This window comes from Drosophila miranda, chromosome 4, assembly GCF_003369915.1.
Source record: "Drosophila miranda strain MSH22 chromosome 4, D.miranda_PacBio2.1, whole genome shotgun sequence".
In the NCBI taxonomy this organism is placed as follows: domain Eukaryota; kingdom Metazoa; phylum Arthropoda; class Insecta; order Diptera; family Drosophilidae; genus Drosophila; species Drosophila miranda.
Window position 1 is genome coordinate 1,044,647 of NC_046677.1, and position 20,552 is coordinate 1,065,198.

Here is a 20,552-nt window from a genome sequence, read left to right on the forward strand (position 1 = left end):
TTATCTCTGCTGACAAAATACATCTCTCCGCTGGCGGAAAATTTATATCCGCTGGCGGAAAACTTTTCCCCGCTGACAAACATCTTATATCCCCCGCCGGACAACTTATCTCTGCTGACAAAATACGTCTCACCGCTGGCAAAAAACTTATTTCCGGTGGCAGGAAATTTATATCCCCTACCGGACAACTTATCTCTGCTGACAAAATACGTCTCTCCGCTGGCGGAAAACTTATCTCCGGTGGCGGCAAATTTATATCCGCTGCCGGAAAACTTTTCTCCGCTGACAGACATCTTATCTCCGCTGCCGGACAACTTATCTCTGCTGACAAAATACGTCTCTCCGCTGGCGGAAAACTTATCTCCGGTGGCGGGAAATTTATATCCGCTGCCGGAAAACTTTTCTCCGCTGACAGACATCTTATCTCCGCTGGCAGATAATTTATCTCCGCTGACGAACTACGATTCTCCGCTGGCAGAAAACTTATCTCCGCTGGCAGAACATTTACTTCCGGCGGCGAGGAATTTATATCCCCTGCCGGACATCTTAACTCTGCTGACAAAATACGTCTCTCCGCTGGCGGAAAACTTATCTGCGGTGGCGGGAAATATATATCCGCTGGCGGAAAACTTTTCTCCGCTGACAGACATCTTATCTCCGCTGCCGGACAACTTATCTCTGCTGACAAAATACGTCTCACCGCTGGCGGAAAACTTATCTCCGGTGGCGGGAAATTTATATCCGCTGCCGGAAAACTTTTCTCCGCTGACAGACATCTTATCTCCGCTGGCAGATAATTTATTTCCGCTGACGAACTACGATTCTCCGCTGGCAGAAAACTTATCTCCGCTGGCAGAACATTTACTTCCGGCGGCGAGGAATTTATATCCCCTGCCGGACATCTTAACTCTGCTGACAAAATACGTCTCTCCGCTGGCGGAAAACTTATCTGCGGTGGCGGGAAATATATATCCGCTGGCGGAAAACTTTTCTCCGCTGACAGACATCTTATCTCCGCTGCCGGACAACTTATCTCTGCTGACAAAATACGTCTCTCCGCTGGCGGAAAACTTATCTCCGGTGGCGGGAAATTTATATCCGCTGCCGGAAAACTTTTCTCCGCTGACAGACATCTTATCTCCGCTGGCAGATAATTTATCTCCGCTGACGAACTACGATTCTCCGCTGGCACAAAACTTATCTCCGCTGGCAGAACATTTAATTTCGGCGGCGAGGAATTGATATCCCCTGCCGGAACTTCTTATCTCTGCTGACAAAATACATCTCTCCGCTGGCGGAAAATTTATATCCACTAGCGGAAAACTTTTCTCCGCTGACAAACATCTTATCTCCGCTGCCGGAAAACTTATCTCTGCTGACAAAATACGTCTCTCCGCTGGCGGAAATCTTATCTCCGGTGGCGGGAAATTTATATCCCCTACCGGACAACTTATCTCTGCTGACGAAATACGTCTCTCCGCTGGCGGAAAAGTTATTTCCGGTGGCGGGAAATTTATATCCCCTACCGGACAACTTAGCTCTGCTGACGAAATACGTCTCTCCGCTGGCGGAAAACTTATCTCCGCTGGTAGAACATCTACCTCCGGCGGTGGGAAATTTATACCCGCTGCCGGACATCTTATCTCTGCTGACAAAATACATCTCTCCGTTGGCGGAAAATTTATATCCGCTTTCGGAAAACTTTTCTCCGCTGACAGACATCTTATCTCCGCTGATAGATAATTTATCTCCGCTAACGAACTACGTTTCTCCGCTGGCAGAAAACTTTTCTCCGCTGCCAGAACATTTACTTCCGGCAGCGAGGAATTTATATCCCCTGCCGGACATCTTATCTCTGCTGACAAAATACATCTCTCCGCTGGCGGGAAATTTATATCCGCTGCCGGAAAACTTTTCTCCGCTGACAGACATCTTATCTCCGCTGCCGGAAAACTTATCTCTGCTGACAAAATACGTCTCTCCGCTGGCGGAAATCTTATCTCCGGTGGCGGGAAATTTATATCCGCTGCCGGAAAACTTATCTCCGCGGACAGACATCTTATCTCCGCTGGCAGACAATTTATCTCCGCTGACGAACTACGATTCTCCGCCGGCAGAAAGCTTATCTCCGCTGGCAGAACATTTACTTACGGCGGTGGGAATTTTATATCCGCTGCCGGACATCTTATCTCTGCTGACAAAATACATCTCTCCGTTGGCGGAAAATTTATATCCGCTGGCGGAAAACTTTTCTCCGCTGACAGACATCTTATCTCCGCTGCCGGACAACTTATCTCTGCTGACAAAATAAGTCTCTCCGCTGGCGGAAAACTTATCTGCGGTGGCAGGAAATATATATCCGCTGGCGGAAAACTTTTCTCCACTGACAGACATCTTATCCCCGCTGCCGGACGACTTATCTCTGCTGACAAAATACGTCTCTCCGCTGGCGGAAAACTTATCTCCGGTGGCGGGAAATTTATATCCGCTGCCCGAAATCTTTTCTCCGCTGACAGACATCTTATCTCCGCTGGCAGATAATTTATCTCCGCTGACGAACTACGATTCTCCGCTGGCAGAAAACTTATCTCCGCTGGCAGAACGTTTACTTCCGGTGGCGAGGAATTTATATCCTCTGCCGGACATCTTATCTCTGCTGACAAAATACATCTCTCCACTTGCGGGAAATTTATATCCGCTGGCGGAAAACTTTTCTCCGCTGACAAACATCTTATCTCCGCTGCCGGAAAACTTATCTCTGCTGACAAAATAAGTCTCTCCGCTGGCGGAAAACTTATCTCCGGTGGCGTGAAATTTATATCCGCTGGCGGAAAGCTTATATCCGGTGGTGGAAAACTTTTCTCCGCTGACAGACATCTTATCTCCGCTGCCAGACAACTTATCTCTGCTGACAAAATACGTCTCTCCGCTGGCAAAAATTTACCTCCTGCGGCGGGAAATTTATATCCGCTGGCGGAAAACTTTTCTCCGCTGACAGTCATCTTATCGCCGCCGGAAGATAATTTATCTCTGCTGACGAATTACGTTTCTCCGCTGGCAGAAAACTTATCTCCAGAGGGGGAATTTTATATCCCCTGCCAGACATCTTATCTCTGCTGACAAAATACACCTCTCCGCTGGCGGAAAACTTATCTGCTGTGGCGGGAAATTTATATCCGCTGCCGGAAAACTTTTCACCAGAGTGGGGAATTTATCTCCCCTGCCGGACAACTTATCTCCGCTGACTAACTACGTTTCACCGCTGGCAGAAAACTTATCTCCGGCGGCGAGAAATTTATATCCCATGCCGGACAACTTATCTCTGCTGACGAAATACGTCTCTCCGCTGGCGGAAAACTTATCTCCGGCGGCGGTAAATTTATATCCGGTGGCGGAAAATTTATATCCGCTGGCGGAAAACTTTTCTCGGCTGACAGACATCTTATCTCCGCTGGCAGATAATTTATCTCCGCTGACGAACTACGTTTCTCCGCTGGCAGAAAATGTATCGCCGCTGGCAGAAAATTTACCTCCGGCGGCGGGAAATTTATATGCCCCGCCGGACAACTTATCTCTGCTGACAAAATACGTCTCTCCGCTGTCAGAATACTTATTTCCGGTGGCGGGAAATTTATATCCCCTACCGGACAACTTATCTCTGCTGACGAAATACGTCTCTCCGCTGGCGGAAAGTTATTTCCAGTGGCGGGAAACTTATATCCCCTACCGGAAAACTTATCTCTGCTGACTAAATACGTCTCTCCGCTGGTAGAACATTTACCTCCGGTGGTGGGAAATTTATATCCGCTGCCGGACATCTTATCTCTGCTGACAAAATACATCTCTCCGTTGGCGGAAAATTTATATCCGCTGGCGGGAAACTTTTCTCCGCTGACAGACATCTTATCTCCGCTGCCGGAAAACTTATCTCTGCTGACAAAATACGTCTCTCCGCTGTCAGAATACTTATTTCCGGTGGCGGGAAATTTATATCCCCTACCGGACAACTTATCTCTGCTGACGAAATACGTCTCTCCGCTGGCGGAAAGTTATTTCCAGTGGCGGGAAATTTATATCCCCTACCGGACAACTTATCTCTGCTGACGAAATACGTCTCTCCGCTGGCGGAAAAGTTATTTCCGGTGGCGGGAAATTTATATCCCCTACCGGACAACTTATCTTTGCTGACGAAATACGTCTCTCCGCTGGCGGAAAACTTATCTCCGCTGGTAGAACATTTACCTCCGGCGACGGGAAATTTATATCCGCTGCCGGACATCTTACTCTGCTGACAAAGTACATCTCTCCGTTGGCGGAAAGTTTATATCCGCTGACATACATCTTATCTCCGCTCATAGATAATTTATCTCCGCTGACGAACTACGTTTCTCCGCTCGCAGAAAACTTTTCTCCGCTGCCAGAACATTTACTTCCGGCGGCGAGGAATTTATATCCCCTGCCGGATATCTTATCTCTGCTGACAAAATACATCTCTCCGCTGTCGGAAAAATTTATCTCCGGTGGCGGGAAATTTATATCCGCTGCCGGAAAACTTTTCTCCGCTGACAGACATCTTATCTCCGCTGGCAGACAATTTATCTCCGCTGACGAACTACGATTCTCCGCCGGCAGAAAGCTTATCTCCGCTGGCAGAACATTTACTTCTGGCGGCGAGGAATTTATATCCCCTGCCGGACATCTTATCCCTGCTGACAAAATACATCTCTCCGCTGGCGGAAAACTTATCTCCGCTGACCGACATCATATCTCCGCTCCCGGACAACTTATCTCTGCTGTCAAAATACATCTCTCCGCTGGCGGAAAACTTATCTCCGGTGGCGGGAAATTTATATACGCTGCCGGAAAACTTTTCACCAGAGTGGGGAATTTATATCCCCTGCCGGACAACTTATCTCCGCTGACTAACTACGATCCTCCGCTGGCAGAAAACTTACCTCCGGCGGCGGGAAATTTATATCCCATGCCGGACAACTTATCTCTGCTGACGAAATACGTCTTTCCGCTGGCGGAAAGCTTATCTCCGGGGCGGGAAATTTATATCCGCTGGCGGAAAACTTTTCTCTGCTAACATACATCTTATCTCCGCTGATAGATAATTTATCTCCGCTGACCAACTACGTTTCTCCGCTGGCAGAAAACTTATCTCCGCTGCCAGAACATTTACTTCCGGAGAATAGGAATTTATATCCCCTGCCGGACATCTTATCTCTGCTGACAAAATACACCTATCCGCTGGCGGGAAATTTATATCCGCTGGCGGAAAACTTTTCTCCGCTGGCAGACAATTTATCTCCGCTGACGAACTACGCTTCTCCGCTGGCAGAAAACTTATCTCCGCTGGTAGAACATTTACCTCCGGCGGTGGGAATTTTATATTCCGTTGCCGGACATCTTATCTCTGCTGACAAAATAAATCTCTCCGTTGGCGGAAAATTTATATCCGCTGGCGGAAAACTTTTCTCTGCTGACAAAATACATCTCTCCGTTGGCGGAAAATTTATATCCGCTGGCGGAAAACTTTTCTCTGCTGACAGACATCTTATCTCCGCTGATAGAACATTTACCTCCGGCGGTGGGAAATTTATATCCGCTGCCGGACATCTTATCTTTGCTGACAAAATACATCTCTCCGTTGGCGGAAAATTTATATCCGCTGGCGGAAAACTTTTTTCTGCTAACATACATCTTATCTCCGCTGATAGATAATTTATCTCCGCTGACGAACTACGTTTCTCCGCTGGCAGAAAACTTATCTCCGCTGCCAGAACATTTACTTCCGGAGGAGAGGAACTTATATCCCCTGCCGGACATCTTATCTCTGCTGACAAAATACACCTCTCCGCTGGCGGAAAACTTTTCTCCGCTGACAGATATCTTATCTCCGCTGCCGGATAACTTATCTCTGCTGACAAAATACGTCTCTCCGCTGGCGGAAAACTTATCTCCCGTGGCGGGAAATTTATATCCGCTGGCGGAAAACTTTTCTCCGCTGACAGACATTTTATCTCCGCTGGCAGATAATTTATCTCCGCTGACGAACTACGATTCTCCGCTGGCAGAAAACTTATCTCCGCTGGCAGAACATTTACTTCCGGCGGCGAGGAATTTATATCCCCTGCCGGACATCTTATCTCTGCTGACAAAATACATCTCTCCGCTGGCGGGAAATCTATATCCGCTGGCGGACAACTTATCTCCGCTGGCAGACAATTTATCTCAGCTGACGAACTAATCTTCTCCGCTGGCAGAAAACTTATCTCCGCTGGTAGAACATTTACCTCCGGCGGAGGGAAATTTATATTCCGCTGCCGGACATCTTATCTCTGCTGACAAAATACATCTCTCCGTTGGCGGAAAATTTATATCCGCTGGCGGAAAACTTTTCTCTGCTGACAAAATACATCTCTCCGTTGGCGGAAAATTTATATCCATTGGCGGAAAACTTTTCTCTGCTGACAGACATCTTATCTCCGCTGATAGAACATTTACCTCCGGCGGTGGGAAACTTATATCCGCTGCCGGACATCTTATCTCTGCTGACAAAATACATCTCTCCGTTGGCGGAAAATTTATATCCGCTGGCGGAAAACTTTTCTCTGCTAACATACATCTTATCTCCGCTGATAGATAATTTATCTCCGCTGACGAGCTATGTTTCTCCGCTGGCAGAAAACTTATCTCCGCTGACAGAACATTTACTTCCGGCGGCGAGGAATTTATATCCCCTGCCGGACATGTTATCTCTGCTGACAAAATACATCTCTTCGCTGGCGGAAAACTTTCCTCCGCTGACCGACATCATATCTCCGCTCCCGGACAACTTATCTCTGCTGACAAAATACATCTCTCCGCTGGCGGAAAACTTATCTCCGGTGGCGGGAAATTCATATCCGCTGCCGGAAAACTTTTCACCAAAGTGGGGAATTTATATCCCCTGCCGGACAACTTAACTACGTTTCTCCGCTGGCAGAAAACTTATCTCCGGCGGCGGGAAATTTATATCCCATGCCGGACAACTTATCTCTGCTGACCAAATACGTCTCTCCGCTGGCGGAAAGCTTATCTCCGGGGCGGGAAATTTATATCCGCTGGCGGAAAACTTTTCTCCGCTGACAGACATCTTATTGCCGCTGGCAGATAATTTATCTCCGTTGACGAGCTACGATTCTCCGCCGGCAGAAAGCTTATCTCCGCTGGCAGAACATTTACTTCCGGCGGCGAGGAATTTATATCCCCTGCCGGACATCTTGTCTCTGCTGACAAAATATATCTCTCCGCTGGCGGAAAACTCTTCTCCGCTGACCGACATCATATCTCCGCTCCTGGATAACTTATCTCTGCTGTCAAAATACATCTCTCCGCTGGCGGAAAACTTATCTCCGGTGGCCGGAAATTTATATCCGCTGGCGGAAAACTTTTCTCCGCTGACAGGCATCTTATTGCCGCCGGCAGATAATTTATCTCCGCTGACGAACTACGTTTCTCCGCTGGCAGAAAACTTATCTCCAAAGGGGGAATTTTATATCCCCTGCCGGACAACTTATCTCTGCTGACGAAATACGTCTCTGCGCTGGCGGAATACTTATTTCCGGTGGCAGGAAGCCTATATCCGCTGGCGGAAAACTTTTCTTCGCTGACAGAAAACTTATCTCCGCTGGCAGAACATTTACTTCTGGCGGCGAGGAATTTATATCCCCTGCCGGACACTTTATCTCTTCTGTCAAAATACGTCTCTCTGCTGGCGGAAAACTTATCTTCGGTGGCGGGAAATTTATATCCGCTGGCGGAAAACTTTTCTTCGCTGACAGACATCTTATCTCCGCTGGCAGATAATTTATCTTTGCTGACAAAATACGTCTCTCCGCTGGCGTAAAGCTTATCTCCGGTGGCGGGAAATTGATATCCGCTGGCGGAAAACTTTTCTCCAGAGGGGGAAATTTATATCTCCCGCCGGACAACTTATCTCTGCTGACAAAACACGCCTCTCCGCTGGCGGAAAACTTATTTCCGGTGGCGGGATATCTATATCCCCCGCCGGACATCTTATCTCTGCTGCCATAATACGTCTCTCCGCTGGCGGAAAACTTATTTTCAAATCCTAGTCAATGGTCGTATGGGTCCACGTTGGGTTTCGCGTGTGTGTAAAAGCCTAGAAAATGTATTTCGTCTGGTTCATCAAATATTTTATAACTACAGGGGCTAAAGGCTACACAGGGATTGGTGGACTAGTACTGATAGCCATCGGGTTGGTAGGGCCGGGCGAAGGTGCCTGGAGCAAAGGCGGAGGTCGCGGTGGCGGCGCTGGCATGCCCGGCGGGGCCCACGAGTTTGGCTGCATCATGCGCGGCGGCGGCGGAATGCCCAATGCCGGAGGTAGTGGTGGTTGTCCGCCCGCCATCGGGGCAGTGGTGGTGGCGTTATTGTGGCTGGGAACGGTGTGGGCTGCGGCACTGGCGGCGGCGTTGCTATCATGCCCATATTGTTCTGCGAGACGGGGACCACGGGCGGTGGGGGCGCCATCATCGGTGGCGGCATCATCTGACCGGTCATCATGTTCTGCACGGGCGCATCGGCGAACAGCTGATGCGGACGATCGGCATGGGCAGAGGGATTCTGGGCGGCAAGCAGACGCTCGGCCGCAGAGCCGTGGCGTTCGCCCTTGTGGTCCTTCTTGAATGCATAAGAGACGGAAATGGGGCGATTGCAGAGATACTGTCCGTTCATGGCGTCCATGGCGGCGTCACTGGCCTCGAAGCTGGCAAAGTTGATGAAGGCGAAACTCTTGGACTTCCCCGTCTCCGGGTCACGCATTATCTTGGGAGTCTGCAGGATCACGCCAAAGGCTGAGAATGTGTCGTAGAGCAGCTTTTCGTCCACCTCCACATCGAGATTGCCAATGAAGATGTTGGCGCCGACATCCAGGTTCTTCTGATGCGCCGACGCCTTGTTCACTCTAATGGGCTTGCCATAAAGCTTAATCATGTTCATAATCTTTATTGCATAGTCGGCATCTTCTTCGCTGAGGAACTCCAGGAATCCATAGCCCTGATGCATTTGTGTGACACGATCTTTGGGCATGTGTACGTTTACTACGGGTCCGGCCTGGACAAACAGCTCCCACAGCAGGGACTCGGACACCTTGTCGTCCAGACCGCCGGCGTAAATTGTGGCATCTTGACTACGTTCCGCAATGGGGCCTGCTGCCATTTTAGTACTATTTTATTTAATAAACACTTTATTTAAATGCAGATTTTTTTATTTGGCAAAATTTCAAGCTAGGGATGCAAGCTAAAGCTGGACAAACATCTCCGGTGGCGGTAAATTTATATACGCTGGCGGAAAAGTTTTCTCCGCTGACAGACATCTTATCTCCGCTGGCAGATAATTTATTTTTGCTGACAAAATACGTCTCTCCGCTGGCGGAAAACTTATCTCCGGTGGCAGGAAATTGATATCCTCTGGCGGAAAACTTTTCTCCAGAGGGGGAAATTTATATCTCCCGCCGGACAACTTATCTCTGCTGACAAAATACGTCTCTCCGCTGGCGGAAAACTTATTTCCGGTGGCGGGATATCTATATCCCCCGCCGGACATCTTATCTCTGCTGACAAAATACGTCTCTCCGCTGGCGGAAAACTTATCTCCGGTGGCGGGAAATTTATATACGCTGGCGGAAAACTTTTCTCCGCTGACAGACATCTTATCTCCGCTGGCAGATTATTTATCTTTGCTGACAAAATACGTCTCTCCGCTGGCGGAAAACATATCTGCGGTGGCGGGAAATTGATATCCGCTGGCGGAAAACTTTTCTCCAGAGGGTGAAATTTATATCTCCCGCCGGACAACTTATCTCTGCTGAGAAAATACGTCTCTCCGCTGGCGGAAAACTTATCTTCGGTGGCGGGAAATTTATATCCGCTGGCGGAAAACTTTTCTCCGCGGACAGACATCTTATCTCCGCTGGCAGATAATTTATCTTTGCTGACAAAATACGTCTCTCCGCTGGCGGAAAGCTTATCTCCGGTGGCGGGAAATTGATATCCGCTGGCGGAAAACTTTTCTCCGCTGACAGACATCTTATCTCCGCTGGCAGATTATTTATCTTTGCTGACAAAATACGTCTCTCCGCTGGCGGAAAACTCATCTCCGGTGGCGGGAAATTGATATCCGCTGGCGGAAAACTTTTCTCCAGAGTGGGGAATTTATATCCCCTGCCGGACAACTTATCTCCGCTGACTAACTACGATCCTCCGCTGGCAGAAAACTTACCTCCGGCGGCGGGAAATTTATATCCCATGCCGGACAACTTATCTCTGCTGACGAAATACGTCTTTCCGCTGGCGGAAAGCTTATCTCCGGGGCGGGAAATTTATATCCGCTGGCGGAAAACTTTTCTCTGCTAACATACATCTTATCTCCGCTGATAGATAATTTATCTCCGCTGACCAACTACGTTTCTCCGCTGGCAGAAAACTTATCTCCGCTGCCAGAACATTTACTTCCGGAGAAGAGGAATTTATATCCCCTGCCGGACATCTTATCTCTGCTGACAAAATACACCTATCCGCTGGCGGGAAATTTATATCCGCTGGCGGAAAACTTTTCTCCGCTGGCAGACAATTTATCTCCGCTGACGAACTACGCTTCTCCGCTGGCAGAAAACTTATCTCCGCTGGTAGAACATTTACCTCCGGCGGTGGGAATTTTATATTCCGTTGCCGGACATCTTATCTCTGCTGACAAAATAAATCTCTCCGTTGGCGGAAAATTTATATCCGCTGGCGGAAAACTTTTCTCTGCTGACAAAATACATCTCTCCGTTGGCGGAAAATTTATATCCGCTGGCGGAAAACTTTTCTCTGCTGACAGACATCTTATCTCCGCTGATAGAACATTTACCTCCGGCGGTGGGAAATTTATATCCGCTGCCGGACATCTTATCTTTGCTGACAAAATACATCTCTCCGTTGGCGGAAAATTTATATCCGCTGGCGGAAAACTTTTTTCTGCTAACATACATCTTATCTCCGCTGATAGATAATTTATCTCCGCTGACGAACTACGTTTCTCCGCTGGCAGAAAACTTATCTCCGCTGCCAGAACATTTACTTCCGGAGGAGAGGAACTTATATCCCCTGCCGGACATCTTATCTCTGCTGACAAAATACACCTCTCCGCTGGCGGAAAACTTTTCTCCGCTGACAGATATCTTATCTCCGCTGCCGGATAACTTATCTCTGCTGACAAAATACGTCTCTCCGCTGGCGGAAAACTTATCTCCCGTGGCGGGAAATTTATATCCGCTGGCGGAAAACTTTTCTCCGCTGACAGACATTTTATCTCCGCTGGCAGATAATTTATCTCCGCTGACGAACTACGATTCTCCGCTGGCAGAAAACTTATCTCCGCTGGCAGAACATTTACTTCCGGCGGCGAGGAATTTATATCCCCTGCCGGACATCTTATCTCTGCTGACAAAATACATCTCTCCGCTGGCGGGAAATCTATATCCGCTGGCGGACAACTTATCTCCGCTGGCAGACAATTTATCTCAGCTGACGAACTAATCTTCTCCGCTGGCAGAAAACTTATCTCCGCTGGTAGAACATTTACCTCCGGCGGAGGGAAATTTATATTCCGCTGCCGGACATCTTATCTCTGCTGACAAAATACATCTCTCCGTTGGCGGAAAATTTATATCCGCTGGCGGAAAACTTTTCTCTGCTGACAAAATACATCTCTCCGTTGGCGGAAAACTTTTCTCCGCTGACAGACATTTTATCTCCGCTGGCAGATAATTTATCTCCGCTGACGAACTACGATTCTCCGCTGGCAGAAAACTTATCTCCGCTGGCAGAACATTTACTTCCGGCGGCGAGGAATTTATATCCCCTGCCGGACATCTTATCTCTGCTGACAAAATACATCTCTCCGCTGGCGGGAAATCTATATCCGCTGGCGGACAACTTATCTCCGCTGGCAGACAATTTATCTCAGCTGACGAACTAATCTTCTCCGCTGGCAGAAAACTTATCTCCGCTGGTAGAACATTTACCTCCGGCGGAGGGAAATTTATATTCCGCTGCCGGACATCTTATCTCTGCTGACAAAATACATCTCTCCGTTGGCGGAAAATTTATATCCGCTGGCGGAAAACTTTTCTCTGCTGACAAAATACATCTCTCCGTTGGCGGAAAATTTATATCCATTGGCGGAAAACTTTTCTCTGCTGACAGACATCTTATCTCCGCTGATAGAACATTTACCTCCGGCGGTGGGAAACTTATATCCGCTGCCGGACATCTTATCTCTGCTGACAAAATACATCTCTCCGTTGGCGGAAAATTTATATCCGCTGGCGGAAAACTTTTCTCTGCTAACATACATCTTATCTCCGCTGATAGATAATTTATCTCCGCTGACGAGCTATGTTTCTCCGCTGGCAGAAAACTTATCTCCGCTGACAGAACATTTACTTCCGTCGGCGAGGAATTTATATCCCCTGCCGGACATGTTATCTCTGCTGACAAAATACATCTCTTCGCTGGCGGATAACTTTCCTCCGCTGACCGACATCATATCTCCGCTCCCGGACAACTTATCTCTGCTGACAAAATACATCTCTCCGCTGGCGGAAAACTTATCTCCGGTGGCGGGAAATTCATATCCGCTGCCGGAAAACTTTTCACCAGAGTGAGAATTTATATCCCCTGCCGGACAACTTATCTCCGCTGACTAACTACGTTTCTCCGCTGGCAGAAAACTTATCTCCGGCGGCGGGAAATTTATATCCCATGCCGGACAACTTATCTCTGCTGACCAAATACGTCTCTCCGCTGGCGGAAAGCTTATCTCCGGGGCGGGAAATTTATATCCGCTGGCGGAAAACTTTTCTCCGCTGACAGACATCTTATTGCCGCTGGCAGATAATTTATCTCCGTTGACGAGCTACGATTCTCCGCCGGCAGAAAGCTTATCTCCGCTGGCAGAACATTTACTTCCGGCGGCGAGGAATTTATATCCCCTGCCGGACATCTTGTCTCTGCTGACAAAATATATCTCTCCGCTGGCGGAAAACTTTTCTCCGCTGACCGACATCATATCTCCGCTCCTGGATAACTTATCTCTGCTGTCAAAATACATCTCTCCGCTGGCGGAAAACTTATCTCCGGTGGCCGGAAATTTATATCCGCTGGCGGAAAACTTTTCTCCGCTGACAGGCATCTTATTGCCGCCGGCAGATAATTTATCTCCGCTGACGAACTACGTTTCTCCGCTGGCAGAAAACTTATCTCCAAAGGGGGAATTTTATATCCCCTGCCGGACAACTTATCTCTGCTGACGAAATACGTCTCTGCGCTGGCGGAATACTTATTTCCGGTGGCAGGAAGCCTATATCCGCTGGCGGAAAACTTTTCTTCGCTGACAGAAAACTTATCTCCGCTGGCAGAACATTTACTTCTGGCGGCGAGGAATTTATATCCCCTGCCGGACACTTTATCTCTTCTGTCAAAATACGTCTCTCTGCTGGCGGAAAACTTATCTTCGGTGGCGGGAAATTTATATCCGCTGGCGGAAAACTTTTCTTCGCTGACAGACATCTTATCTCCGCTGGCAGATAATTTATCTTTGCTGACAAAATACGTCTCTCCGCTGGCGTAAAGCTTATCTCCGGTGGCGGGAAATTGATATCCGCTGGCGGAAAACTTTTCTCCAGAGGGGGAAATTTATATCTCCCGCCGGACAACTTATCTCTGCTGACAAAATACGCCTCTCCGCTGGCGGAAAACTTATATCTGGTGGCGGGATATCTATATCCCCCGCCGGACATCTTATATCTGCTGACATAATACGTCTCTCCGCTGGCGGAAAACTTATTTTCAAATCCTAGTCAATGGTCGTATGGGTCCACGTTGGGTTCCGCGTGTGTGTAAAAGCCTAGAAAATGTATTTCGTCTGGTTCATCAAATATTTTATAACTACAGGGGCTAAAGGCTACACAGGGATTGGTGGACTAGTACTGATAGCCATCGGGTTGGTAGGGCCGGGCGAAGGTGCCTGGAGCAAAGGCGGAGGTCGCGGTGGCGGCGCTGGCATGCCCGGCGGGGCCCACGAGTTTGGCTGCATCATGCGCGGCGGCGGCGGAATGCCCAATGCCGGAGGTAGTGGTGGTTGTCCGCCCGCCAATGGGGGCAGTGGTGGTGGCGGTATTGTGGCTGGGAACGGTGTGGGCTGCGGCACTGGCGGCGGCGTTGCTATCATGCCCATATTGTTCTGCGAGACGGGGACCACGGGCGGTGGGGGCGCCATCATCGGTGGCGGCATCATCTGACCGGTCATCATGTTCTGCACGGGCGCATCGGCGAACAGCTGATGCGGACGATCGGCATGGGCAGAGGGATTCTGGGCGGCAAGCAGACGCTCGGCCGCAGAGCCGTGGCGTTCGCCCTTGTGGTCCTTCTTGAATGCATAAGAGACGGAAATGGGGCGATTGCAGAGATACTGTCCGTTCATGGCGTCCATGGCGGCGTCACTGGCCTCGAAGCTGGCAAAGTTGATGAAGGCGAAACTCTTGGACTTCCCCGTCTCCGGGTCACGCATTATCTTGGGAGTCTGCAGGATCACGCCAAAGGCTGAGAATGTGTCGTAGAGCAGCTTTTCGTCCACCTCCACATCGAGATTGCCAATGAAGATGTTGGCGCCGACATCCAGGTTCTTCTGATGCGCCGACGCCTTGTTCACTCTAATGGGCTTGCCATAAAGCTTAATCATGTTCATAATCTTTATTGCATAGTCGGCATCTTCTTCGCTGAGGAACTCCAGGAATCCATAGCCCTGATGCATTTGTGTGACACGATCTTTGGGCATGTGTACGTTTACTACGGGTCCGGCCTGGACAAACAGCTCCCACAGCAGGGACTCGGACACCTTGTCGTCCAGACCGCCGGCGTAAATTGTGGCATCTTGACTACGTTCCGCAATGGGGCCTGCTGCCATTTTAGTACTATTTTATTTAATAAACACTTTATTTAAATGCAGATTTTTTTATTTGGCAAAATTTCAAGCTAGGGATGCAAGCTAAAGCTGGACAAACATCTCCGGTGGCGGTAAATTTATATACGCTGGCGGAAAAGTTTTCTCCGCTGACAGACATCTTATCTCCGCTGGCAGATAATTTATTTTTGCTGACAAAATACGTCTCTCCGCTGGCGGAAAACTTATCTCCGGTGGCAGGAAATTGATATCCTCTGGCGGAAAACTTTTCTCCAGAGGGGGAAATTTATATCTCCCGCCGGACAACTTATCTCTGCTGACAAAATACGTCTCTCCGCTGGCGGAAAACTTATTTCCGGTGGCGGGATATCTATATCCCCCGCCGGACATCTTATCTCTGCTGACAAAATACGTCTCTCCGCTGGCGGAAAACTTATCTCCGGTGGCGGGAAATTTATATACGCTGGCGGAAAACTTTTCTCCGCTGACAGACATCTTATCTCCGCTGGCAGATTATTTATCTTTGCTGACAAAATACGTCTCTCCGCTGGCGGAAAACATATCTGCGGTGGCGGGAAATTGATATCCGCTGGCGGAAAACTTTTCTCCAGAGGGTGAAATTTATATCTCCCGCCGGACAACTTATCTCTGCTGAGAAAATACGTCTCTCCGCTGGCGGAAAACTTATCTTCGGTGGCGGGAAATTTATATCCGCTGGCGGAAAACTTTTCTCCGCGGACAGACATCTTATCTCCGCTGGCAGATAATTTATCTTTGCTGACAAAATACGTCTCTCCGCTGGCGGAAAGCTTATCTCCGGTGGCGGGAAATTGATATCCGCTGGCGGAAAACTTTTCTCCGCTGTCAGACATCTTATCTCCGCTGGCAGATTATTTATCTTTGCTGACAAAATACGTCTCTCCGCTGGCGGAAAACTTATCTCCGGTGGCGGGAAATTGATATCCGCTGGCGGAAAACTTTTCTCCAGAGGGTGAAATATATATCTCCCGCCGGACAACTTATCTCTGCTGACAAAATACGTCTCTTCGCTGGCGGAAAACTTATCTTCGGTGGCGGGAAATTTATATCCGCTGGCGGAAAACTTTTCTCCGCTGACAGACATCTTATCTCCGCTGGCAGATAATTTATTTTTGCTGACAAAATACGTCTCTCCGCTGGCGGAAAACTTATCTCCGGTGGCGGGAAATTTATATACGCTGGCGGAAAACTTTTCTCCGCTGACAGACATCTTATCTCCGCTGGCAGATTATTTGTCTTTGCTGACAAAATACGTCTCTCCGCTGGCGGAAAACTTATCTCCGGTGGCGGGAAATCGATATCCGCTGGCGGAAAACTTTTCTCCAGAGGGTGAAATTTATATCTCCCGCCGGACAACTTATCTCTGCTGACAAAATACGTCTCTTCGCTGGCGGAAAACTTATCTTCGGTGGCGGGAAATTTATATCCGCTGGCGGAAATCTTTTCTCCGCTGACAGACATCTTATATCCGCTGGCAAATTATTTATCTTTGCTGACAAAATACGTCTCTCCGCTGGCGGAAAGCTTATCTCCGGTGGCGGGAAATTGATATCCGCTGGCGTAAAACTTTTCTCCGCTGACAGACATCTTATCTCCGCTGGCAGATTATTTATCTTTGCTGACAAAATACGTCTCTCCGCTGGCGGAAAACTTATCTCCGGTGGCGGGAAATTGATATCCGCTGGCGGAAAACTTTTCTCCAGAGGGTGAAATTTATATCTCCCGCCGGACAACTTATCTCTGCTGACAAAATACGTCTCTTCGCTGGCGGAAAACTTATCTTCGGTGGCGGGAAATTTATATCCGCTGGCGGAAAACTTTTCTCCGCTGACAGACATCTTATCTCCGCTGGCAAATTATTTATCTTTGCTGACAAAATACGTCTCTCCGCTGGCGGAAAACTTATCTCCGGTGGCGGGAAATTGATATCCGCTGGCGGAAAACTTTTCTCCGCTGACAGACATCTTATCTCCGCTGGCAGATTATTTATCTTTGCTGACAAAATACGTCTCTCCGCTGGCGGAAAACTTATCTCCGGTGGCGGGAAATTGATATCCGCTGGCGGAAAACTTTTCTCCAGAGGGTGAAATTTATATCTCCCGCCGGACAACTTATCTCTGCTGACAAAATACGACTCTCCGCTGGCGGAAAACTTATCTTCGGTGGCGGGAAATTTATATACGCTGGCGGAAAACTTTTCTCCGCTGACAGACATCTTATCTCCGCTGGCAGATTATTTATCTTTGCTGACAAAATACGTCTCTCCGCTGGCGGAAAACTTATCTCCGGTGGCGGGAAATTGATATCCGCTGGCGGAAAACTTTTCTCCAGAGGGTGAAATTTATATCTCCCGCCGGACAACTTATCTCTGCTGACAAAATACGTCTCTCCGCTGGCGGAAAGCTTATCTCCGGTGGCGGGAAATTGATATCCGCTGGCGTAAAACTTTTCTCCGCTGACAGACATCTTATCTCCGCTGGCAGATTATTTATCTTTGCTGACAAAATACGTCTCTCCGCTGGCGGAAAACTTATCTCCGGTGGCGGGAAATTGATATCCACTGGCGGAAAACTTTTCTCCAGAGGGTAAAATTTATATCTCCCGCCGGACAACTTATCTCTGCTGACAAAATACGTCTCTCCGCTGGCGGAAAACTTATCTTCGGTGGCGGGAAATTTATATCCGCTGGCGGAAAACTTTTCTCCGCTGACAGACATCTTATCTCCGCTGGCAAATTATTTATCTTTGCTGACAAAATACGTCTCTCCGCTGGCGGAAAACTTATCTCCGGTGGCGGGAAATTGATATCCGCTGGCGGAAAACTTGTCTCCAGAGGGTGAAATTTATATCTCCCGCCGGACAACTTATCTCTGCTGACAAAATACGACTCTCCGCTGGCGGAAAACTTATCTTCGGTGGCGGGAAATTTATATCCGCTGGCGGAAAACTTTTATCCGCTGACAGACATCTTATCTCCGCTGGCAGATAATTTATTTTTGCTGACAAAATACGTCTCTCCGCTGGCGGAAAACTTATCTCCGGGGGCAGGAAATTGATATCCGCTGGCGGAAAACTTTTCTCCAGAGGGGGAAATTTATATCTCCCGCCGGACAACTTATCTCTGCTGACAAAATACGTCTCTCCGCTGGCGGAAAACTTATTTCCGGTGGCGGGATATCTATATCCCCCGCCGGACATCTTATCTCTGCTGACAAAATACGTCTCTCCGCTGGCGGAAAACTTATCTCCGGTGGCGGGAAATTTATATACGCTGGCGGAAAACTTTTCTCCGCTGACAGACATCTTATCTCCGCTGGCAGATAATTTATTTTTGCTGACAAAATACGTCTCTCCGCTGGCGGAAAACTTATCTCCGGGGGCAGGAAATTGATATCCGCTGGCGGAAAACTTTTCTCCAGAGGGGGAAATTTATATCTCCCGCCGGACAACTTATCTCTGCTGACAAAATACGTCTCTCCGCTGGCGGAAAACTTATTTCCGGTGGCGGGATATCTATATCCCCCGCCGGACATCTTATCTCTGCTGACAAAATACGTCTCTCCGCTGGCGGAAAACTTATCTCCGGTGGCGGGAAATTTATATACGCTGGCGGAAAACTTTTCTCCGCTGACAGACATCTTATCTCCGCTGGCAGATTATTTGTCTTTGCTGACAAAATACGTCTCTCCGCTGGCGGAAAACTTATCTCCGGTGGCGGGAAATTGATATCCGCTGGCGGAAAACTTTTCTCCAGAGGGTGAAATTTATATCTCCCGCCGGACAACTTATCTCTGCTGACAAAATACGTCTCTTCGCTGGCGGAAAACTTATCTTCGGTGGCGGGAAATTTATATCCGCTGGCGGAAATCTTTTCTCCGCTGACAGACATCTTATATCCGCTGGCAAATTATTTATCTTTGCTGACAAAATACGTCTCTCCGCTGGCGGAAAGCTTATCTCCGGTGGCGGGAAATTGATATCCGCTGGCGTAAAACTTTTCTCCGCTGACAGACATCTTATCTCCGCTGGCAGATTATTTGTCTTTGCTGACAAAATACGTCTCTCCGCTGGCGGAAAACTTATCTCCGGTGGCGGGAAATCGATATCCGCTGGCGGAAAACTTTTCTCCAGAGGGTGAAATTTATATCTCCCGCCGGACAACTTATCTCTGCTGACAAAATACGTCTCTTCGCTGGCGGAAAACTTATCTTCGGTGGCGGGAAATTTATATCCGCTGGCGGAAATCTTTTCTCCGCTGACAGACATCTTATATCCGCTGGCAGATAATTTATCTTTGCTGACAAAATACGTCTCTCCGCTGGCGGAAAGCTTATCTCCGGTGGCGGGAAATTGATATCCGCTGGCGTAAAACTTTTCTCCGCTGACAGACATCTTATCTCCGCTGGCAGATTATTTATCTTTGCTGACAAAATACGTCTCTCCGCTGGCGGAAAACTTATCTCCGGTGGCGGGAAATTGATATCCGCTGGCGGAAAACTTTTCTCCAGAGGGTGAAATTTATATCTCCCGCCGGACAACTTATCTCTGCTGACAAAATACGTCTCTCCGCTGGCGGAAAACTTATCTTCGGTGGCGGGAAATTTATATCCGCTGGCGGAAAACTTTTCTCCGCTGACAGACATCTTAGCTCCGCTGGCAGATAATTTATCTTTGCTGACAAAATACGTCTCTCCGCTGGCGGAAAGCTTATCTCCGGTGGCAGGAAATTGATATCCGCTGGCGGAAAACTTTTCTCCAGAGGGGGAAATTTATATCTCCCGCCGGACAACTTATCTCTGCTGAAAAATACGTCTCTCCGCTGGCGGAAAACTTATTTCCGGTGGCGGGATATCTATATCCCCCGCCGGACATCTTATCTCTGCTGACAAAATACGTCTCTCCGCTGGCGGAAAACTTATCTCCGGTGGCGGGAAATTTATATCCGCTGGCGGAAAACTTTTCTCCGCTGACAGACATCTTATCTCCGCTGGCAGATAATTTATTTTTGCTGACAAAATACGTCTCTCCGCTGGCGGAAAACTTATCTCCGGTGGCAGGAAATTGATATCCGCTGGCGGAAAACTTTTCTCCAGAGGGGGAAATTTATATCTCCCGCCGGACAACTTATCTCTGCTGACAAAATACGTCTCTCCGCTGGCGGAAAACTTATTTCCGGTGGCGGGATATCTATATCCCCCGCCGGACATCTTATCTCTGCTGACAAAATACGTCTCTCCGCTGGCGGAAAACTTATCTCCGGTGGCGGGAAATTTATATACGCTGGCGCAAAACTTTTTTCCGCTGACAGACATCTTATCTCCGCTGGCAGATTATTTGTCTTTGCTGACAAAATACGTCTCTCCGCTGGCGGAAAACTTATCTCCGGTGGCGGGAAATTGATATCCGCTGGCGGAAAACTTTTCTCCAGAGGGTGAAATTTATATCTCCCGCCGGACAACTTATCTCTGCTGAGAAAATACGTCACTCCGCTGGCGGAA

At 48.5% G+C, this 20,552-nt stretch overlaps 1 protein-coding gene and 1 pseudogene across 1 annotated transcript; both read right to left on the reverse strand.

Annotated features, from left to right (window-relative positions):
• Positions 1 to 8,163: 8,163 nt before the first annotated feature.
• LOC117189048 lies at positions 8,164 to 9,320 on the reverse strand (annotated as a pseudogene).
• A 4,577-nt stretch (positions 9,321 to 13,897) lies between these two features.
• Positions 13,898 to 15,110, reverse strand: LOC117189039 (splicing factor 3B subunit 4-like). Its single transcript, XM_033393928.1, has one exon. It carries the CDS (start codon positions 15,016 to 15,018, stop codon positions 14,017 to 14,019), a length of 1,002 nt encoding a protein of 333 aa, XP_033249819.1. The 5' UTR covers positions 15,019 to 15,110; the 3' UTR covers positions 13,898 to 14,016.
• Between the last annotated feature and the right edge of the window lie 5,442 nt (positions 15,111 to 20,552).